Below are 17671 nucleotides of genomic sequence, written 5' to 3'. Positions count from 1 at the left end.
CTTTAGACTTTAAATAAATTTTAATCAAAATTAAAAATAAAAAATAACAAAAAATAAAAAAGTTAATCACATCTTAATTAAATTTCGCAATATTAATAAAATAACAATATATAAATAAAATAAAACAAAAAAATAAAAAGGTGGAAGTCGCGTACAATACGCGACTTCCAAAAAAAATAAAATAAAAAGGTGAAAGTCGCGTACATTGTACGCGATTTTCACCTAATCACCTGTCACGTTTACACGAAAATCGTAGGCATTGTACTCGAGTTTTGACTTTTATTTTAACCTAACCTATTTTTATCAATAGTTTTAAAAACCTAACTTACCTGTAAATTTATTTATTTAAATTATATTTACTTTGTAGTTTTTTTTAAACTAACATTATTTTTGTAATTTATTTTTAAAACTAGATTATTTTAAAACTTTCTCCCTAGTTTTCAAAGTTAGCCAAATATAAAAAAAAAAAAATTAAAATTTGTTTCATCCATGTATTTCTTTATTTTGTTATCTACTCTTTGCAAATGTTTTCAAAATCTAACCTAAAATTTGAAAACAAAAAACAGTTTTTAAAAAAAAGTTTTTGTTATTTAGAATCAACTTATAATTTAAACGTGATTTTAAAGGATGTGAAAAGCATAAAGTATAATTTTTAAAAAACGAAAGGGTTATCAAATAGACCATAGTCTTTTAAAAAATTATTCGTCACACCAACATTGGATAAATTTTCCTAATCTTTGAACTGCAGCACACAATGTTGGTGCATTACTAACAAGCCACAAAAATTGGCCAGCCTTCAAAGTTGAATCAACTGAAAACAAGATTCAGAGTACCAAGAAGAGTCGTAATTCCATCAATTTCAATAACTAAAAAGGGAAACTGAAAGTTGGGAATTTGGTAATAAATAACAAGACAAGAACTCTTCCATATAATCCTTGTTGATTGCGCATCACAAATCATAAACCACTTGAAAGATGAAATTTTTGAGAATTCAAATCATGAAAACCTACTCTTTCCTCTGGACCAGTAGCCTCTAACCTTCTTCAGGAAAGCAGACCCACCCTCCATCCAGTTATTACCTGACTTCAGTTTGAGATATCGTGTGGCTTTTTGCGATTTAATTAAGCATTCTATCGTTACCAAAAGACAGCAGAGAAACCACAAGACCGCAAGAAACTACAACACAAAAGATAATGGAAACTGTTACATCTTTATTCCTCGACTACTTCAGGTCGTGCTCGAACATCGACGCCAGCTCCATCTGCAGGAAAGGTGAAATTGGTCCATTAATACCCAAGAACTTGAATAGATGAACAGTGGAACAAATCTTACGTACAAAAGATACTTATGGTCTAACGTAGTCTAAAATCTAGTACACAAAACACAAACAGAATAACCAAGTTACTGAAACATTATTATTTTAAATGGAAGTGAAGCCAAAATCACTTCCAAACTTGCCTTAATATTTGACAATGAGAGTGATTTAAGAAAATAACAAAAGTGGTTTTGGCATGCACTTAATGATCCCAATAAATGAGTATAATCATCTTGGACTGTGCATGTTCTCCCCTGTATCTACACCATATTATCTTCCTTTCGATCCATACAAAGGAAGATCGTCCAAGGAGTATGGCCCATAGATAAGAACTCAGACATGAAACTTGTTACAATATTGATTCAGTGATATTGGCTTTAAGAATCCTAGATGCAGACACGATACATCCATGGATCCCAGACAAATGAGATGTGGATGAATGTTAGGGTTATGGCATTTTTTACCATGATACGTGCATGCAAATGTATAAAAGTATGAAGCTTAGAAGAAAAAATATAACTAACTCTAAGTATTAATAAAAAAAATTCTCAGTAGTAGGTAAGGAAAATAAAGAGCTATGAGCGAACCACAACCACGACAAGACATGTGGCTGAGGCAAATATGAATCTAAATTGGTCTGGATTTAAGCCACAAGCACTAGTGTGCTGTGTGAGAGAAGAGATGCAAATACAGACCTTCTGACATCATCTACAGGCTTAAAGAAAGCTCAAGAAATTCTCAAGTTTATAGTAATTTATTCCTGATTATATTGGAAGACAAAAATCAAACAGAAACCTTGGTGAGAATTAATGACAGATTGCTGGTTTAACCATCAGATACTTTTGTTTTATTTGAGATAGGAAATGAATTATGGACAACTAAACAAGCTAATCACAATATTTGGCAGGAATATGGTAGGAAACTGTATAGAGTTGCTTTGGTTTTATCTAATGATATCATTTCTGCAGTCTGATGGACATCTTTTTTTCCTTTTTGATCAGAAAAAATCATAGTATTCATCATATTAGAATTCTCCCTATTCCTCTTCAAAATATATTAGCATTTACTATGATGAGCATTGTGAAGATGCTGCAGCCACGTACTACAACTACCATGAAAGCATAAAAGTGAAAGTGTTAAAGAAACATACAATAATCATAGACACTATACGAAAGTAATCCACCATTCTAGCTAGTCAGGACAATCTACATATAGGGTTTAAAAAAGGTACTAGAAGACCCCAAAAGAAACAAGCAAATAGATATATGATAAAGAATAAAAAATGGAATGATGTAATGAGGAATTGTTGAGGAAGGGATAATTCATCAACTGAAATTCTGAAACACAACCTAGCTCTACCATAAACGAACTCTAACAACAACTTACAGCTGTCAAAGCACCCTCAGAACCCTTATTTCCAGATTTACCACCAGCTCGATTGAAAGCCTTCAAGAAAGAAGCAGTAAAAATATATAATCATCAGAAATCATAGCTCCTGTAAAAACAATTCTCTAGGTAGGATATTGCTCAACACTCAGTTTAGATCATATTTACCTGATCTAAGTTGTCACAAGTCAAGACACTAAATACGCACGGAACTCCTACAGAGGCATAAGAAAATGGCTTAGATTTAATCCGGCGTCAGCTAAAAGATGAAAGAGAGGAAATAAAATGGCAACACTGACAATTTTCTGACTCATATAAGTAGTATTACCCTAAATAAATGATTACAGAGATTACTTGTAGTCATCAAACACAAGTTCAACATTGTAGCCTTCAATAAATTTCAACACAGGCTTGCACATATAACAGTGCTTAAAGATAATTTTCATCGCAATTATAAAATAAAAACACGATTCACTATTAAGCAAGCTCCCAACAGCTTAAACGTAAAACCATTCTTGTTCCACATCGAAGTATTACCAAGGCCTATAGTAAAATGCTTTAACAGGGACCTTTCTCCACTGATATATTACCTTTAAAAAAAAATAGATACTTTGAAGAATGACCAAGGTCTTTGACATTTTCACCTTAAATTAATAATGAGAATAGAACTATCATGCGATCGAGGGAGAAATATAGGCTCTAAATGGAGACGTCATTTTCTATTTAGAAAAAAAAGAAAATAAAAAAGAAGCAAGGAATGTGCATATCATGGCACAAGTTATATTTACCTTCATCTACTTATGAATCTACAACAACCAGATTCTCTTTTCCTTTCCATACCCTGAAATTCCTTAGTCCCTCACTTTTCATTGAGATCAAAACTGGAACTATTAAGTCAACTTCACTGCAATTTTTAGCATTTAAAAACCCATACGATTTCAAATATCTCAAAATGAGACGTCCCCAAAATTCTTTAATATATCAATTGGATTCAAAAACCTTAACCACTATGCTCTACCCTTGAGGTTGGACTTATAAAAGCTAGATATGCGATGCAAAAGCAAAATTGGTAAGTAAAAACTTCAACTAACAGGGTTAAAGAACATAAAATTCTAGTAAATCACACAAACAAGAAAACCAACCTGACTTTAGCCCGGCAGAAAGCACTCCAGATGCAGTAGAGTTCACGACGGCATCATAATGAGATGTATCACCTTTAATCTACATAAAGAGGTGGTTGGTAATACTAATAAGTGCACCCGAGACTAAAATATATAAGAGGACTTGACACGTGTAACAGGAAATCATACCACAGCTCCAATGCATAAAATAGCATGGTACTTTCCAGAGTTCCCAAGCCTTTCAGCGACTACAGGAATATCAAAGCTCCCAGGAACCCATACAACCTGATGTCATAGCGAGGTAAATAATGAAGTCAACACGTCAAGGCTCAAGCAAAGTTAAGCTTTGCATACCAATTACTAGATATCAGATACACATTCTGCTAGTCATCTGTCAATCGTATTCTTTCACCCTATTCTATTTAAACCCATTATATATAGTTAAATTTGTTTATTTATATTCTGTGTCATCCACGAGAATCTAGTTTCAGATCATATTTCTTCACAAACTTGCTCAGTTTCCAACATTAGCAAAAAAAGAAAGAAAAAAAAAAGAAGATGCGACTTAACATGTCGTATATTGAAACGCTTACATCAATATCCTCGTCTTGAACTGAATAACTTTTGAATGTAGACAAAGCTCCCTCCAGCATTGGCCTTGTCACAATTTCGTTGAACCGCCCCACAACCTTCATCAGAGCAAAATAAATAAAACTTCAGTATTGAGAAGCCCATCACGGGATTTGCAAACATGAAAGAAATCGATGTTCGTTAAAAAATCTAAAAACAAAAATCAATTCAGACCCCTGACAGCAGAATTCGCTCGGACGGCTGCAGCGAGAAATTTTGGAAGAAGTTTAATCTGATACATCACCACGAATACACGGGCAAATCATCGCAATCCCTAGAATTTCAAATTCTCATCCACAGGTATGTTTCACAGCCAATAAGGCTCTCAGTTGAAGTAACCGAGCCGAGAGATTACTCATAGCCGCAGCCACAAATGTGACCACCACATTCATAACCTTTGAATTCGATGCAAGCATCAAACCAAAAGAACGCTTCTTAATTATGGATACAGGTATGGAAGTGACGAATAATTTCTCAGATGAGACTGCATCATCCAGACGTATGTTTCTCAACTAGACTACAACTATTTATGTAGACGACTGGGAAAAACCACTTCAGACGCCGGCATTTCGTAAATATGGAACAATGAACAAAAATCCATTGGCGTAACCTCAAGAACGAGGAGAACTTCCACATGTCAAAATGTGTGGAGCAAAAGGGGCAGATAACGCTGAAAAATAAAGCGACAAAAACAGAGCGGGAAAGACAGAGGAAAAAGAGAAATTACCACAGCAAAGCGGAGGCCCTCGGCTTTGGAAAGAGAACCGACGATATGGCGGACGGCAGCCGTCTGCGCAAAGGAGGAACGGTGATCGTTCCTCGGAGAGGCATCATTAGAAAGCTTTAATTGGGAGGAAAAAGAGAGGGGTTGTGATTTCGCAGGAGTCGCCCCATGAAATTGAAGTTGAGTGCGATTGAAGTTGGAAGTGGTAAATGCGATCGGCAGATGCTGGCGATGAAGCAAGCCCTGAGCCGGAGAAGCAAATGAAGCGGCCATTAGAGACAAGAAGAAGAAGAAAGAACAGTGGGCGATTCTGCGTCTTCTCGCTTGACTTCCCGAATCAGTGAGACACCTAAATATATACAAATCGTACTCTATGCTCTATGCAAAGGCGCGGCCACGGACTGGCCGTGGGAGGGATTCTTCTACATATTTTAATTGTTTTTAGTTCGAACAATTTTGCATAACCATCTAAGCATTTGCAACCATTCTCGTATCTTCGAATTGTTGTATTAAAAAAAATTAGATAAATAGATGTTCAGATAAGGATTATATAGTGGTGACCACTCGCAATCTTAAAGACAATTAGAAATAGTACACTTGTCCAATAAAAATAGGTTGTAGAACTAAAAATATAAACAAATTTTAGCCACTAAACATCTTCTCCAAAGTCATAATATCTTAAATCTCATTCAAATTATGTTGTGGAAGACTCTTCAATTAATTGAAGTATATGGAAATAATTACTTCCAAAGTTGTCTTATTCTCCACCATGATGGGTACGGAAAGATTAGGCAAATTCTCCAAATCATGCTTGTCACGGATCTCAATACAATTAAGACTGATAGCCTCTCTAGATTCCAAAACGATGTTTGAGCCGATCACCGTTACACCTCCGTCGTTGCCCACCTTTTGTTTTGTCTTCCTTGTCCCTAGACCATAGAAATTCTCTGAACCAATATGCAACCAAGATGAAGAATCATCCCAAGAGATCACAAGCGGGTGCCCTCTCTAATTCTATGTCCGATAATTCTTCAAAACACCTAGATGATGAAGCATGGACCATACATAACAACATTGCTTTTGATTTTCTCAGCCGCAACAATATTATCAACATCCAACAGGAAGATCCTCAACACCTGGCCAACGTGTGTCATCACATAAACCAGCAAGAAATAAAGATCCTCCCTAAAAATCGCCTCCATAACTTGATCCATGCTATTTCTTGAAAAAAATAACGAAAGAACAGGAACAAAATAGAGAATCACTCTTTAAAAAAATCTAGTCGGAGGACTGAAAGAAAACACATACCCTTCATAGAAGAATGATATTTTCGTCCTTCATGTTAAAATATTTATTTTAATCCATGAACTTTATAATGATAGTTACTACTCATTCAATTCTCACCTTAATCAACTTATGTACCTTTGAAATATTTTTTGAGTATACGTGGGATGAGAATTCGAACTCACGACCTTTTACTATATTCAAATTGTTTTGATATATGCCCACATCTACGTGCTAGTACATTTGAAGAAATGATACTCTTAATGCAATAGTTGACAGAAAATAGAAGCAAAGAAGGAGATCTAAAATAAATACTTTAAAAGTTTATGACACCTTAGATTGATTGTTTACTTTTTATATTTTTTTAATTGATACTATTACTAAAAATCTAATAATAGTCAGTAAAAAAATTGACAAATTCTTTATTTTTTATATAGAGTAATATATTATTTTCTAGCTTCTCTTTCATGTTTGTCATAAATTTAGTGATATTCAATAATAAATATATGACACCTAAATACCTAAATATTATACGCAAATGGTCTGGTAACGAGATTTTGAAAAAATAATAATAATAATAATAAGATGCACATCATGATTCATGCATATATTAAATAAGAAAGATAAAATAACGGTAATAAAGAGGTCATATAAATATAAACAAAATTGTGCCAACTTGCACATGAAAGGAAGATCGTTTATTCAATAAAAATAAATTAAATATTGGGTTTATTTATTTATTTAATTAAATAATAGAATGCAGGAAGCAAGCATGGTTCGTAGTGTTTTTGTTTAGAATAATTTGTTATCTTTGGGAGATAGTTGACATTGTAGTAATAAATATGTGAGATCTCGATTCCAATTAATTCTATGCACGTGATATGTTTATGAGTTTCTCCATTATTTATTATTATTATTTTTTTTTTTTTTGGCTAAGTCATTTGAGTCTAAAATTTAGTAGAGTATTCCTATTGTAAAATAACTTATTTACACTTCTATCATTTACTAAAGACAAATTTGAGATGACCTTAATAGGTTGTTCCATCATGTATCATGTATTATAGGTATGTATTTTAGGTTTTAAATGTCGATGTCGAGGGATATTTCTGCAAAAGTTAGAAAAATTAAAATATCATAAAAAATATTTGAATTAATAAAATAACATTTTCCTATTTCTAAATTAGTTAAAAATAATTAACATTAATATTATGCATATATTAGTGACATTTTGTTGATATTTTTCATATTTTGTCGATTTTTTTTTACTATGATGGAAATGTCGATTTATCCCCTCACGTCAATGTCGAATCTATAGAAACATGGATATTTCAATGGAAATGTCGACGCATATTTAGAACCATGATTCTGAGTAGGTTCAAGTATAGTTTGTTGTTAATACATCAATTTTGCCTAATGAAATTCCGCCAAATTCACACCAATCTTCTAGAATAAAGAGATCGACGAGAGTTGCAAAACAGAATAGTACTGAGACCTGTGTGGCTCTGGTCATACTGACTCCGATGCTTAAGTTAGGATTGGAGTAGTTGAGTATAGTGGGTATTGTGAGCGAACCTCTAGGATTTGGCTCACCCCTTTATTTATAAGAGTCGAATCTTCCTTCTTTTAGGAATTATCCAAGTTGAATCCTAGTTTGCTCAAGAGATTTGGACTTCTGGGGCTCGTGCATTTCGTAATGGGCCTAATGCCAAATCTAAGGTCAAGACAAAGTAAATTCAGACTGGGCTACGCAGAGGTCGGGGAGAACCCATTTCAGCCAATGGCCGAGAACACCTCGACGTCGAGAGCTTCTCGGCGGGTTTCGATGCTTACCTGGTTCGTGCACTTCTCCCCCAACCTAATCTCCCCTTCTGTCGTTTGGTCGGCTCCATTTTTATCTCCCATGACAACCGTGAAGTTCTCTACGAAATTTCGTAGAGATCAGGACAAGAATTCTCTGCTTAGTAATGTTTTTTTCTTTTCTTTTTTTGTTTGATAAGAACTTAGTAATGTTATTTGTTTAAAAGTAATTTCTCAATTGCACCGAATTGGGCCAACTAGTAAGCTTACTTAGCTGGACCAACACCTTGAACCTCATGAGGCCCTTGGGACGCCATTTGGTGGGCTAAGTTGCTTGTCGACCCACTTAGTCACTTCTTTAACCTAGGTCTTTTTCTTTTTTTAATTAGCTATCAATTTCTTTAATATAAAAATAGGTGATACAATTTCTTCAATTCTATACATTTAAAATTTTATAGGTAGATATCACTTCTATTTATTAAAAAAGGGAGGAAAAAACTACTATATAGTTATATGTACAAATTCAAATTAGTTATAAATAGGAGGTCTCAACAATAAAAGTATATTTTCCTTATTTTGAGGTGGGATGTTCAAATCCTAACATTTTGATATTTTTTGTATTAAAGGAAAACAAAATCTAAAATAGTTTTGGGAGATATTTTGTACGGTCCTTTAATGAAATTTGAAAATATTTTTCTGAATACAACATGTTTGAGAGGAGATTCGAACTCAAAACATCTTAATTGGAAGTATATGTCAACTACCTCTAAATTGTGCTCGCTTTGGCAGGTTTTGGAAATATTTTTAAAGAGTAGATAACATGGCAACTATTTTTATTTTACATAGATTTTGTTATAAAAAATTATTTTTAATTTTAAATTAAAATTATACTAATCATAAATATGAAAACAAATTACACAAACACATGTTATTAATAAGAATAATGTTGATTTATTATATCAATTATTACTATAGATTTAAATTAATTTTTTAATAAATAACTCAACATCTAAAAAACATAAATAGATGGTCTCAAAATAATAATTAAGTTGGTAAAAAAAAAACAGCAATTTTTTTTTTATAAACGTGCGTTCATGTGTTTCCTTAAAAAGCATTTAATTTTTTCAAGAAAAACTCTGGAGAACACGTGGAACACGTTGTGTTCTTCCACGAAATATAATATAAAGTGTTTTGTCTGTCTTACTTTATTTTGTTTTCGTTTTTTTCCCCTCCGTGACAAAAGACTTCATTTTGTTTGAATATATAATTATCTTTTACCTCCGAATTTGGTAAGTTATACCGAATTTCATCCTAAATTTTTAAATTCATTAAATTGAATGTCTTAGATAAATTTTACAATTTTTATCCTTTATTCAATTTCTACTAATTCACCCAATAATTTTAATCAAAAAATTAAAAAAAACTCACCAATTTAATTAAGGTCAAAAAATACATTTCGTCTCTATACTTTCACTAAAGTAACAAAGTCATTAAATTTTAGTTTATAACGATGTACTTTCACTAAAGTAATAATTTAGTCAATGAACTTTTGCTCGTAACGATTTAGTCTCTGTCCTTTAAAATTTGTAACAATTAATTCCGTAAATTTTTTTTATTAAAATTAAGTGTCAAATTTTATCATTTAACAATTTAATCTTTATAATTTATAAACATATTTGGTCCCTCTTTAGTTTATCGATTTATATATATAAGAAACTTTACAAAAAAAATTTTACGATAAGGACCAAATTGTTACCAACTTTAAATTATAAGGACTAAATTGTTATATATTAAAGTTGAATGACTAAATTGTTACCAATTTGAAAGTGCATAGACTAAATTGTTACAAACTAAAGTTCATGACTAAATTATTACTTCAGTGGAAGTACATTGACCAAAAGTGTTTTTTAACCTTTAATAAAAAATAAAGATTTAAAAAAAAATTAAATTTAAATAATGTACGAAATTGACCATTAAATAAGATTGTCACAACTTAAATTAAGTTTTTTTGACCATTAGTTTATGATAATTTAACATTTATAGAATTAGTGTTTAAATAGATGTTGTGCACTGAAATCATTTTAAGAAAATGTAATCCAATGGACAAAAATTTTAGTGAAATTTATTTTTATAAAAAACTATTTTAAGAAAATATATATATTCCAAACTCACTCTTAGCTCACGTCGGTGAGAGCAATCTATCTCCTTACAGTTCTATAATTTTTTTTCAAGGGGCTTTATTCAAAGTTCAAGAAAAATCGTTTACAAATATCTTAATTTCAAGAACTCATAAATGAAATCATCTGTAATGTAAGACATCACAATCTTTTCCGAGTTTTTATATTGTGAAATCGCTCCATAATAACTTCATTATCTATCTCACCAATTAAATATTTCGATATATGCGATAAAACATTCATCAACATCGACACCCGTTCAAGTAGGCAGAAAGTCCAAGGAAAAAATTTGATAACTTGTAGTAAATTTGTGCAAAAACAAACAGAAAATACTTGGCTCATTAATAATGAGGACCAAATCTTATGCTCACCGTTACCGAAAATTTGATAACTCATTATTTCTACTAAAAAGTCAATGTTTTTACATTTCTCTCTTAATTGTCAAACATCGAAGATAAAGTTGTTTCTTACCGTTAAAAGTCAAGTATTTTTCCAAACAAACAACCGAAACAGTTTAGCCGTATTACTTAATTAGAGAGCAACATAATTGTTTTGGCAAAGTCTTCAATATTTTTATCAGAGCTGCCACCTTCATCCACAGCTTCTTTGGCCAATTTCCTCCACTTGATTGAGTTCTTTTTCTCTCTTCCTTCAATAACCTGTCGGATGGAGGCTTCAAGTTCGTCCTTAGTTGCAATTTCGTGCTTCTCATTTAGCTTCACTCTAACTCCGATTTCCCAAACATCGGCGATGAACTTGGCGTTCGTCGTCTGATCAATCCACTGTGGAACCGCCACCATCGGCACCCCAGAGCTCAAAGCTTCAAGCGTCGAGTTCCAACCGCCGTGAGTCACAAAGCAACCTACGGCCTTGTGAGATAGAACTTCCAGTTGGCTGCACCAGTTCACAACCAAACCTTTGCCTGACGTCTCTTGTATGAAGTTTTCAGGAAGCTTTTCCATTTCTGATTCTCTTAGGACCCATAGGAAAGGGAGGCCAGATTCTGTGAGAAAATTTGTCAATTCCTTCACTTGTTTTTCAGCTAACATAACCAAGCTTCCAAATGAAATGTAAACCACCGAAGCTGTTTCTTTTGAGTCTAGCCACTCCACAGCCCTCCCATCTTCAGGTTTTTGGCGTTTCAAACCATAAGTTTTGTCCTTCTCCAACCGACCATCCAAATACGCTGATGGAACGGTTGGTCCAACGGTCTTGATTGGCCATCTTTCGCCCATCCAATTAACAATCTGATATTCATTATTGAAATCTATGAAACGTGTTAAGGTATCTATATAACAATAATAAGTTTATTGTAATCCATGGAAAACTTATAGTATTAAAGCAAATCCTAAGCCCTGTATGTGTGGAGAAATTTTAACATGACTCATCAGTTTAAGCTTAAAAAAAACCACGGACATATTATAAATGGAATAAAACACTTGTTATATTAAAAATATTAATATAAAAAACAATTAAAAGTTAGAGATCACCGAAATTAACTAACATTAAAGTTAGCTGAGAGAGATAAATTTACCAAACATTCAAGTTAGAGATCATGAATTTACCGAACATTAAAAATTTAGTTGAGAAAAAGAAAATGTAAATCTAAAATGTCATTGAACTTAAAATAGTAATTTCTTTCTTCAGTAATTTCTTTCTTCATTTTCATTGTTTAAGGTTTCAAATTTTGATTTTTCTTTTTAATAATACCTTATTTTAAACTTATTCTAAATATATATCAACCTCATGCTAGTCTTGTCATTTCACAATTTTCAAGTTGGATGACGCATTATTAGCATCATGTGTGTGTTTTTCTTAAATTCTAGCATGTCGTCTTTTCAAACCGATAATATATGTTAAAGTTGTATAATTCTACCATTTTAATGCAGCAGTCTATATTTTAATTTAGAGCTCCTCGGTTCAAGACTCTAATATATCAATTTTTTTCTTTTTTATTCAATAACATATTATATTGAAATTATTTTCTCTTCTAAATAAAGGTTAACTATTAAAATTTATCTTCTTTTCTAAAATAAAATAACTACTAATTCTAAAAATTATTAAGAAAAATATATCGAGGTGTTTTTACTAAATACTTTAATTACTATATTAATATAATTCATTTCATTTACTTGAATGATAGCACTTGTTTCAATAAATATTTTTAATTATTATATTTTTTATAATTAATAGTTGTTTTATTTTAGAAAATAAAATTTCAATAATTAACATTTATTTAAATTTATTACTATAATTAATTACTATATTAATATAATTCATTTCATTTACTTGAATGATAGCACTTGTTTCAATAAATACTTTTAATTATTATATTTTTTATAATTAATAGTTGTTTTATTTTAGAAAATAAAATTTCAATAATTAACATTTATTTAAATTTATTACTATAATTAATTACTATATTAATATAATTCATTTCATTTACTTGAATGATAGCACTTGTTTCAATAAATATTTTTAATTATTATATTTTTTATAATTAATAGTTGTTTTATTTTAGAAAATAAAATTTCAATAATTAACATTTATTTAAATTTATTTAAAAGAGAAATAATTACAATATAATTTATTTTATTTATTTTTTTCAGTGCGAGTAGGTGCGCTAGCTCAAACCACCCCAAAACTATTATCATTGTTACTAAGCGATGGAAAAAAGGCAGGGGAGGAGAGAGAAAAGAAAAGAAACAAGAATTGGGAATATGTGTCATGTATTTGCATTGGCAATCAAAGCAGGAAGTTTCTTTTCTGATCTCTGTAGTCTGTCGTCCCCGCTCTCATTTGAAAATATCGTAATCATCGACATAGTAGCAGGAATTATTTAGGGATACTTATTTAAATTTTTCTTTTTCAAATTTGGATCTGGATTTGAACCTCGACTGATAGATTAATTGGAAGATCCAAAAGGAAACGCATACCTGCGGCTCCAGCTGATCAAACGTGTTGATGAAAATCCATTTGGCATCCTTGAAACTCGAGAATTGTCTGGTCATGAATTCCAGAGTCACTTCTCTGATCACGCTCGGGAAATACGGCAGATCCTCTGCCTCAAGATTCGGCAGCGAAGGAATCGAGACCGCCGCGTTCTCCGGCGCCGGGATGCTCAAGGATCCTTCGTACACCTGATTCAGAATGTGGTTGACGGCGGCAGATTCTGTGAAGAACGGCGCCGCTTCGAGCCCTCGCGATCTGGCCACCTCCATCGCCCACGGCATAACGGAATCGAAAACCATCAGCCGCGGAGGATGATCGCCGTTAATTAGGGCTCCGTCGAGGAACTCTCCAAGCGATCTCGAGACGGCGGCGGCGAAGGCCTCGTGCCTCTGCTTGAGCGTCTCGATGACTTCGGTGTGGAAATCGGAGATGAACCGGAGATGGATTGGATAAGATGGAGGGAGATCGATTTGGAGAGATTCAGTAACAGAGGAAGTAGTGAGAAATGTGACGAGTAGGCCTTTGGAGGCCAATCGCTTCGCGAACTGCAGCATCGGGCTCATGTGGCCGTGCATCGGATAAGCGAACAGCAACACATGACTCGATCTCCTCCCGCCGTTCGCCGTCGCCTTCTCCATCGTCGCCGGCGACTTCTTCTGTAGCTCCTGCCCTTCGTGGAGCTATTAAATAAAGGTGATCGATATCGATGATCGATCACAGGTGTTGACTCTACGGCTAGATATTTGTTAAGAGTCAAGTGGTCCAAAATACTAATGAGAGGGGATTTACTCCAAAGACTATGAAGAAATATATAAATTAAAATATTTGGGTCGAAGTTGTTGGTTAGATATCGTAAATGAATTTCAATCCATCACCACTTTCTGAGTTGGTGAGTAACATTTACCTTATAACAAGAAGATAATTGTTTATTATTCTTTTTTTTTATAATTATTTTATTAAAACTCATATTCTCATCAAAATCTTTCCCGATCTCTTTTGATTTTTTTCCTTAAAAAATTGGTGGGATGATTTCTTCCTTTCCTTCTTGGAGTACTTAACTCCTTTTTTCTCTCTTAAATCTATATTTTCTTTATCAACTTAAAATAAATCTCCACGTATATTTATCCACAATTTAAAGGTATACACGCGTATGTATGTATATTTTACCTTTTTTTCATAGTTTTAAATGATTGCTACGAAGTTGCATAAAATGATATATATATTTTTTTCATCTATTGTTTCATTGTGTGTTTTATTAACTTCTAATTTTAGATGGAGGTTTCTGCAATTTGTTCATAGCCATTTTTTCAAAGAAATGTAATTGAATAAGTTTTAGGACATTGGATTAAAGTTGCTAAACTTTTTTTTCTAACTTTTGCTTTATATGATAAATTATTAATATTACATCAAGTTGAGAAAAGAGGTAGACGAAGATGAGAGAAAAAAAAAGGAGTGAGAATTAGTGGTTGGGAGAGAGAAAAAAGGGAGAAGAATTGTTAAACTAACTAAAAAATAAATAGAAGAGATGGAGGGAGATTTTGATGAGATTATGTGTTTTAATGAAATAATTAAAAAAAAAAACAACAGTCAATTTCTTGATATAGGACTATGTGAAGGTAAGGAATACAATGCTCCTCAATTTTTTAGGATTGAATTAACAATTTCTTGATGGTAAATATATATCAATTAAAGCCGATAAATAACACATTTTGTTTTCCCCATTTATTGAGCTTAATAATGGGTGTCTAATCTTGTTTAGCTTTTAAAAGTATTTTAGTCCTTTTTTTATTTTTCAATTTTTAGTTTCTATTTTAAGTAATTAAAAAAGATGCTGTAGTCTAATGTGTAAAGCCCGAACACGTGAAACACGAGAATGTAAATTAATAAATTAACATACAACTTATACAACCATCATATATAAACACATAAAACTTTTATTGGTATCGGATATCAAAAGGAACTCTAATTTATAATTATATCCATACTTTTTTTTTCTTTTGGGATTAAAAAATTAAATACACAGTTGTTGTTGTAGTTTAATTTAGATGGATACAATTGCTTTGACAAATTATTTACCCAATGTTTACTTAAATAGGGTTAAAAGAAAACTATCTTATCCTATTTTTCTGAAATTAAAGTATAAATCTATTTTATCCTTTTTAAAATTAAAGTATAAAACTATCCTATCATACTTTTAAATTTATTATATATTTATTAAAAATATACTTTATTTGAGGAATAGATTATAAAATAAATAAGAGATAATTAGAAGGGTTTGAACCCAATTAAAAAGAATATGGAAGGTGCTCGGTCGGGAGAAAGCATTAAGAGAAACTTAAAAAAAGAGGAATTTATATGGATAGAGAAGGAGAGATAGAGATAATGAGAAGAAAATTAACGAGAGATGAAATTTTGATGAGGTTGAGAAGAGAATTTTGAGGTATAAGAGAGAAAGTTCATGTGAGACAAAAAAAAAAAAAAAAAGAATTGGGAGGTCGAGTGGGAGAACATCAATGAAACTTCGATAAATACATGATTTTTCATTTTCTCATTTTCAACTAAAATTATTACTATATATACATTGTTCTAAAGCAAATGTTCAGAGCCAAATAACATTCTTCATTTTTTTTATATTACTATATATTCAAATTTCATCTTTGTTTCTTCTGCGTTACTAATTGTTATATCATTATATGTTTTGAATATTACATGAAGTAAAAGTATAAAGTTCATCTTAATGTATCTGTAAGAAATTGGTTTATGACAAACTTTTTTCTTTCTTTTGGCTGAGCGAAATACAACAAAGATAATTCATAGTTGCATTGTTTACGAGAAAATGAAACATTTGGATATGAAATTTGGGCTAACTATATTTAGGTATGGCTTGAAGTTATTGGAAAGATTTTACTTTTTTTTTTTTGAAGTTTTAAGTTTAATTCTAAAGACAACCGCAACAAAATCAATCTCCTAAACCAAGTTAGTTATTAATTGGATGAGAGCTTTCTTGACCTATCGCATTCCTCTCGACAACATCTTCTCAAAATGAACCGCCCTTGAGATTTCAAGTTTGCAATGGTTTATATATATATTTTTTAAATAATTTTTTAGTAATCTTATTTTAATATTTAGTCGTTGAGCGTTTAAGATGTTTGAATTATATTATTGAATTTTAAATTATACTTATATTTTAAAATATCTATCAAATACTATAGTATTTTGTTTATACTATAATATTTGACAGACGTTCTCCTTTCTAAAGTAAAATTAACATTAATATATGATAAAATAAAATTGGAAACAACGTAGAAAGCACGTGGTAGAATACTAATTATATGAAAAGGAAGTCTTCAATCATTTGTATACTTTAATTTCTTTTTTCTAAATTTTATAACTTATCTTTTTAATTTATTTTTCCATTATTATCTTCAAACACAAGTTCTCCTAAAAATGGAGTCACTCCACCAAAGTAGCAAATTTGTTCAATTTTTATATATGTAGTCTCTTGAAGAGACAACATATTATTTTTATTATTATTCTTTTTTTAAAAAAAAAGAGATGTAGTTGTATATCGTTTCTCGACGCCACATAAATAGGTCACTCATGTTGAAGTATACTTGATCGACTCTTTAATAGACAAACTAGTGGTAAAAGTATTTACAAAACATTATTTTTTATTAAGTTTCAAACTAACATGATTTTCAAAATAAACTTAAATATTAGCAATGTTTTTTTTTTTAATGGAAATGTTCAAATGTTCACACTTTCTTATTTGTTGTACTCAATAAAAGCAAAATCCAAAATAGTTCTGGAAGATATTTCGTACGGTCCTGTTTAATAAAATTTCGCTTAGATTTTGAATTCTGTGTTTTTTTCAAGTATGCCAACAATTTTCATTTTAAGCTAATTTTGTTATTGAAAAATATTTTTAATTTTAAATTAAAATTACACTAATCATTGATAAGAAAACAAATTACACAAACACATGTTATTAAAAACGTTAATTTATTATGTTGGGGGCAAATCCTGACCTGCCACGTGTCATGATCGCAAAGGTGAGTTGGTTAAACACGCGAGCGAAATGGAGAAAGCAGCTCCAAAATACACAGGTCGGCAGTCAGGGTAGGACCTCTAGTGCCGGGCCGATCTAATAGAGAGTCCGTAACAATGTCTCTTCCGTACCCGACAACACGCCGTGATTTTAGGGTGTGTCAGACTCCCTGTCGGGCCCAGTTTCTATAAATAGAAACCCTAGCCTTAAATGCAAGGTACGCAATCCTAAGTAGAC

General features: G+C 31.7%; 2 protein-coding genes across 2 annotated transcripts; both read right to left on the bottom strand.

Annotated features, from left to right (window-relative positions):
- Positions 1-830: 830 nt before the first annotated feature.
- On the bottom strand, positions 831-5584 carry COS1 (6,7-dimethyl-8-ribityllumazine synthase / DMRL synthase / lumazine synthase / riboflavin synthase). The gene is made up of 7 exons (XM_022276595.2): positions 5180-5584; positions 4416-4511; positions 4012-4107; positions 3844-3922; positions 2870-2916; positions 2702-2761; positions 831-1261 (listed from the first exon to the last, which is right to left on the bottom strand). The coding sequence occupies exons 1-7, from the start codon at positions 5447-5449 to the stop codon at positions 1223-1225; spliced, it is 687 nt and encodes a 228-aa protein (XP_022132287.1). The 5' UTR covers positions 5450-5584; the 3' UTR covers positions 831-1222.
- A 5223-nt stretch (positions 5585-10807) lies between these two features.
- On the bottom strand, positions 10808-14253 carry LOC111005112 (mogroside I-E synthase). The gene is made up of 2 exons (XM_022276504.2): positions 13371-14253; positions 10808-11681 (listed from the first exon to the last, which is right to left on the bottom strand). Exons 1-2 carry the CDS (start codon positions 14022-14024, stop codon positions 10962-10964), a joined length of 1374 nt encoding a protein of 457 aa, XP_022132196.1. The 5' UTR covers positions 14025-14253; the 3' UTR covers positions 10808-10961.
- Between the last annotated feature and the right edge of the window lie 3418 nt (positions 14254-17671).

Source organism: Momordica charantia (genome assembly GCF_013281855.1).
Source record: "Momordica charantia cultivar OHB3-1 chromosome 8 unlocalized genomic scaffold, Mcharantia_2.0 BLBB01000008.1, whole genome shotgun sequence".
Classification (NCBI taxonomy): Eukaryota; Viridiplantae; Streptophyta; class Magnoliopsida; order Cucurbitales; family Cucurbitaceae; genus Momordica; species Momordica charantia.
Note: the sequence above shows the minus strand (reverse complement) of the source record. Positions and strands in the feature narration are given on the sequence as shown.

Excerpts from the sequence above, each read along its gene's own strand:
- COS1 (XM_022276595.2), bottom strand. The coding sequence starts at position 5,449 with ATGGCCGCTTCATTTGCTTCTCCGGCTCAGGGCTTGCTTCATCGCCAG. Across the intron at positions 2,917-3,843 it reads TTCTGCCGGGCTAAAGTCAG|GAGTTCCGTGCGTATTTAGT; the intron begins GTTGGTTTTCTT and ends ATGCCTCTGTAG. Across the intron at positions 2,762-2,869 it reads CTTGTGACAACTTAGATCAG|GCTTTCAATCGAGCTGGTGG; the intron begins GTAAATATGATC and ends TCTTTCTTGAAG.
- LOC111005112 (XM_022276504.2), bottom strand. The coding sequence starts at position 14,024 with ATGGAGAAGGCGACGGCGAACGGCGGGAGGAGATCGAGTCATGTGTTG. Across the intron at positions 11,682-13,370 it reads TTGATCAGCTGGAGCCGCAG|ATTGTTAATTGGATGGGCGA; the intron begins GTATGCGTTTCC and ends AATGAATATCAG.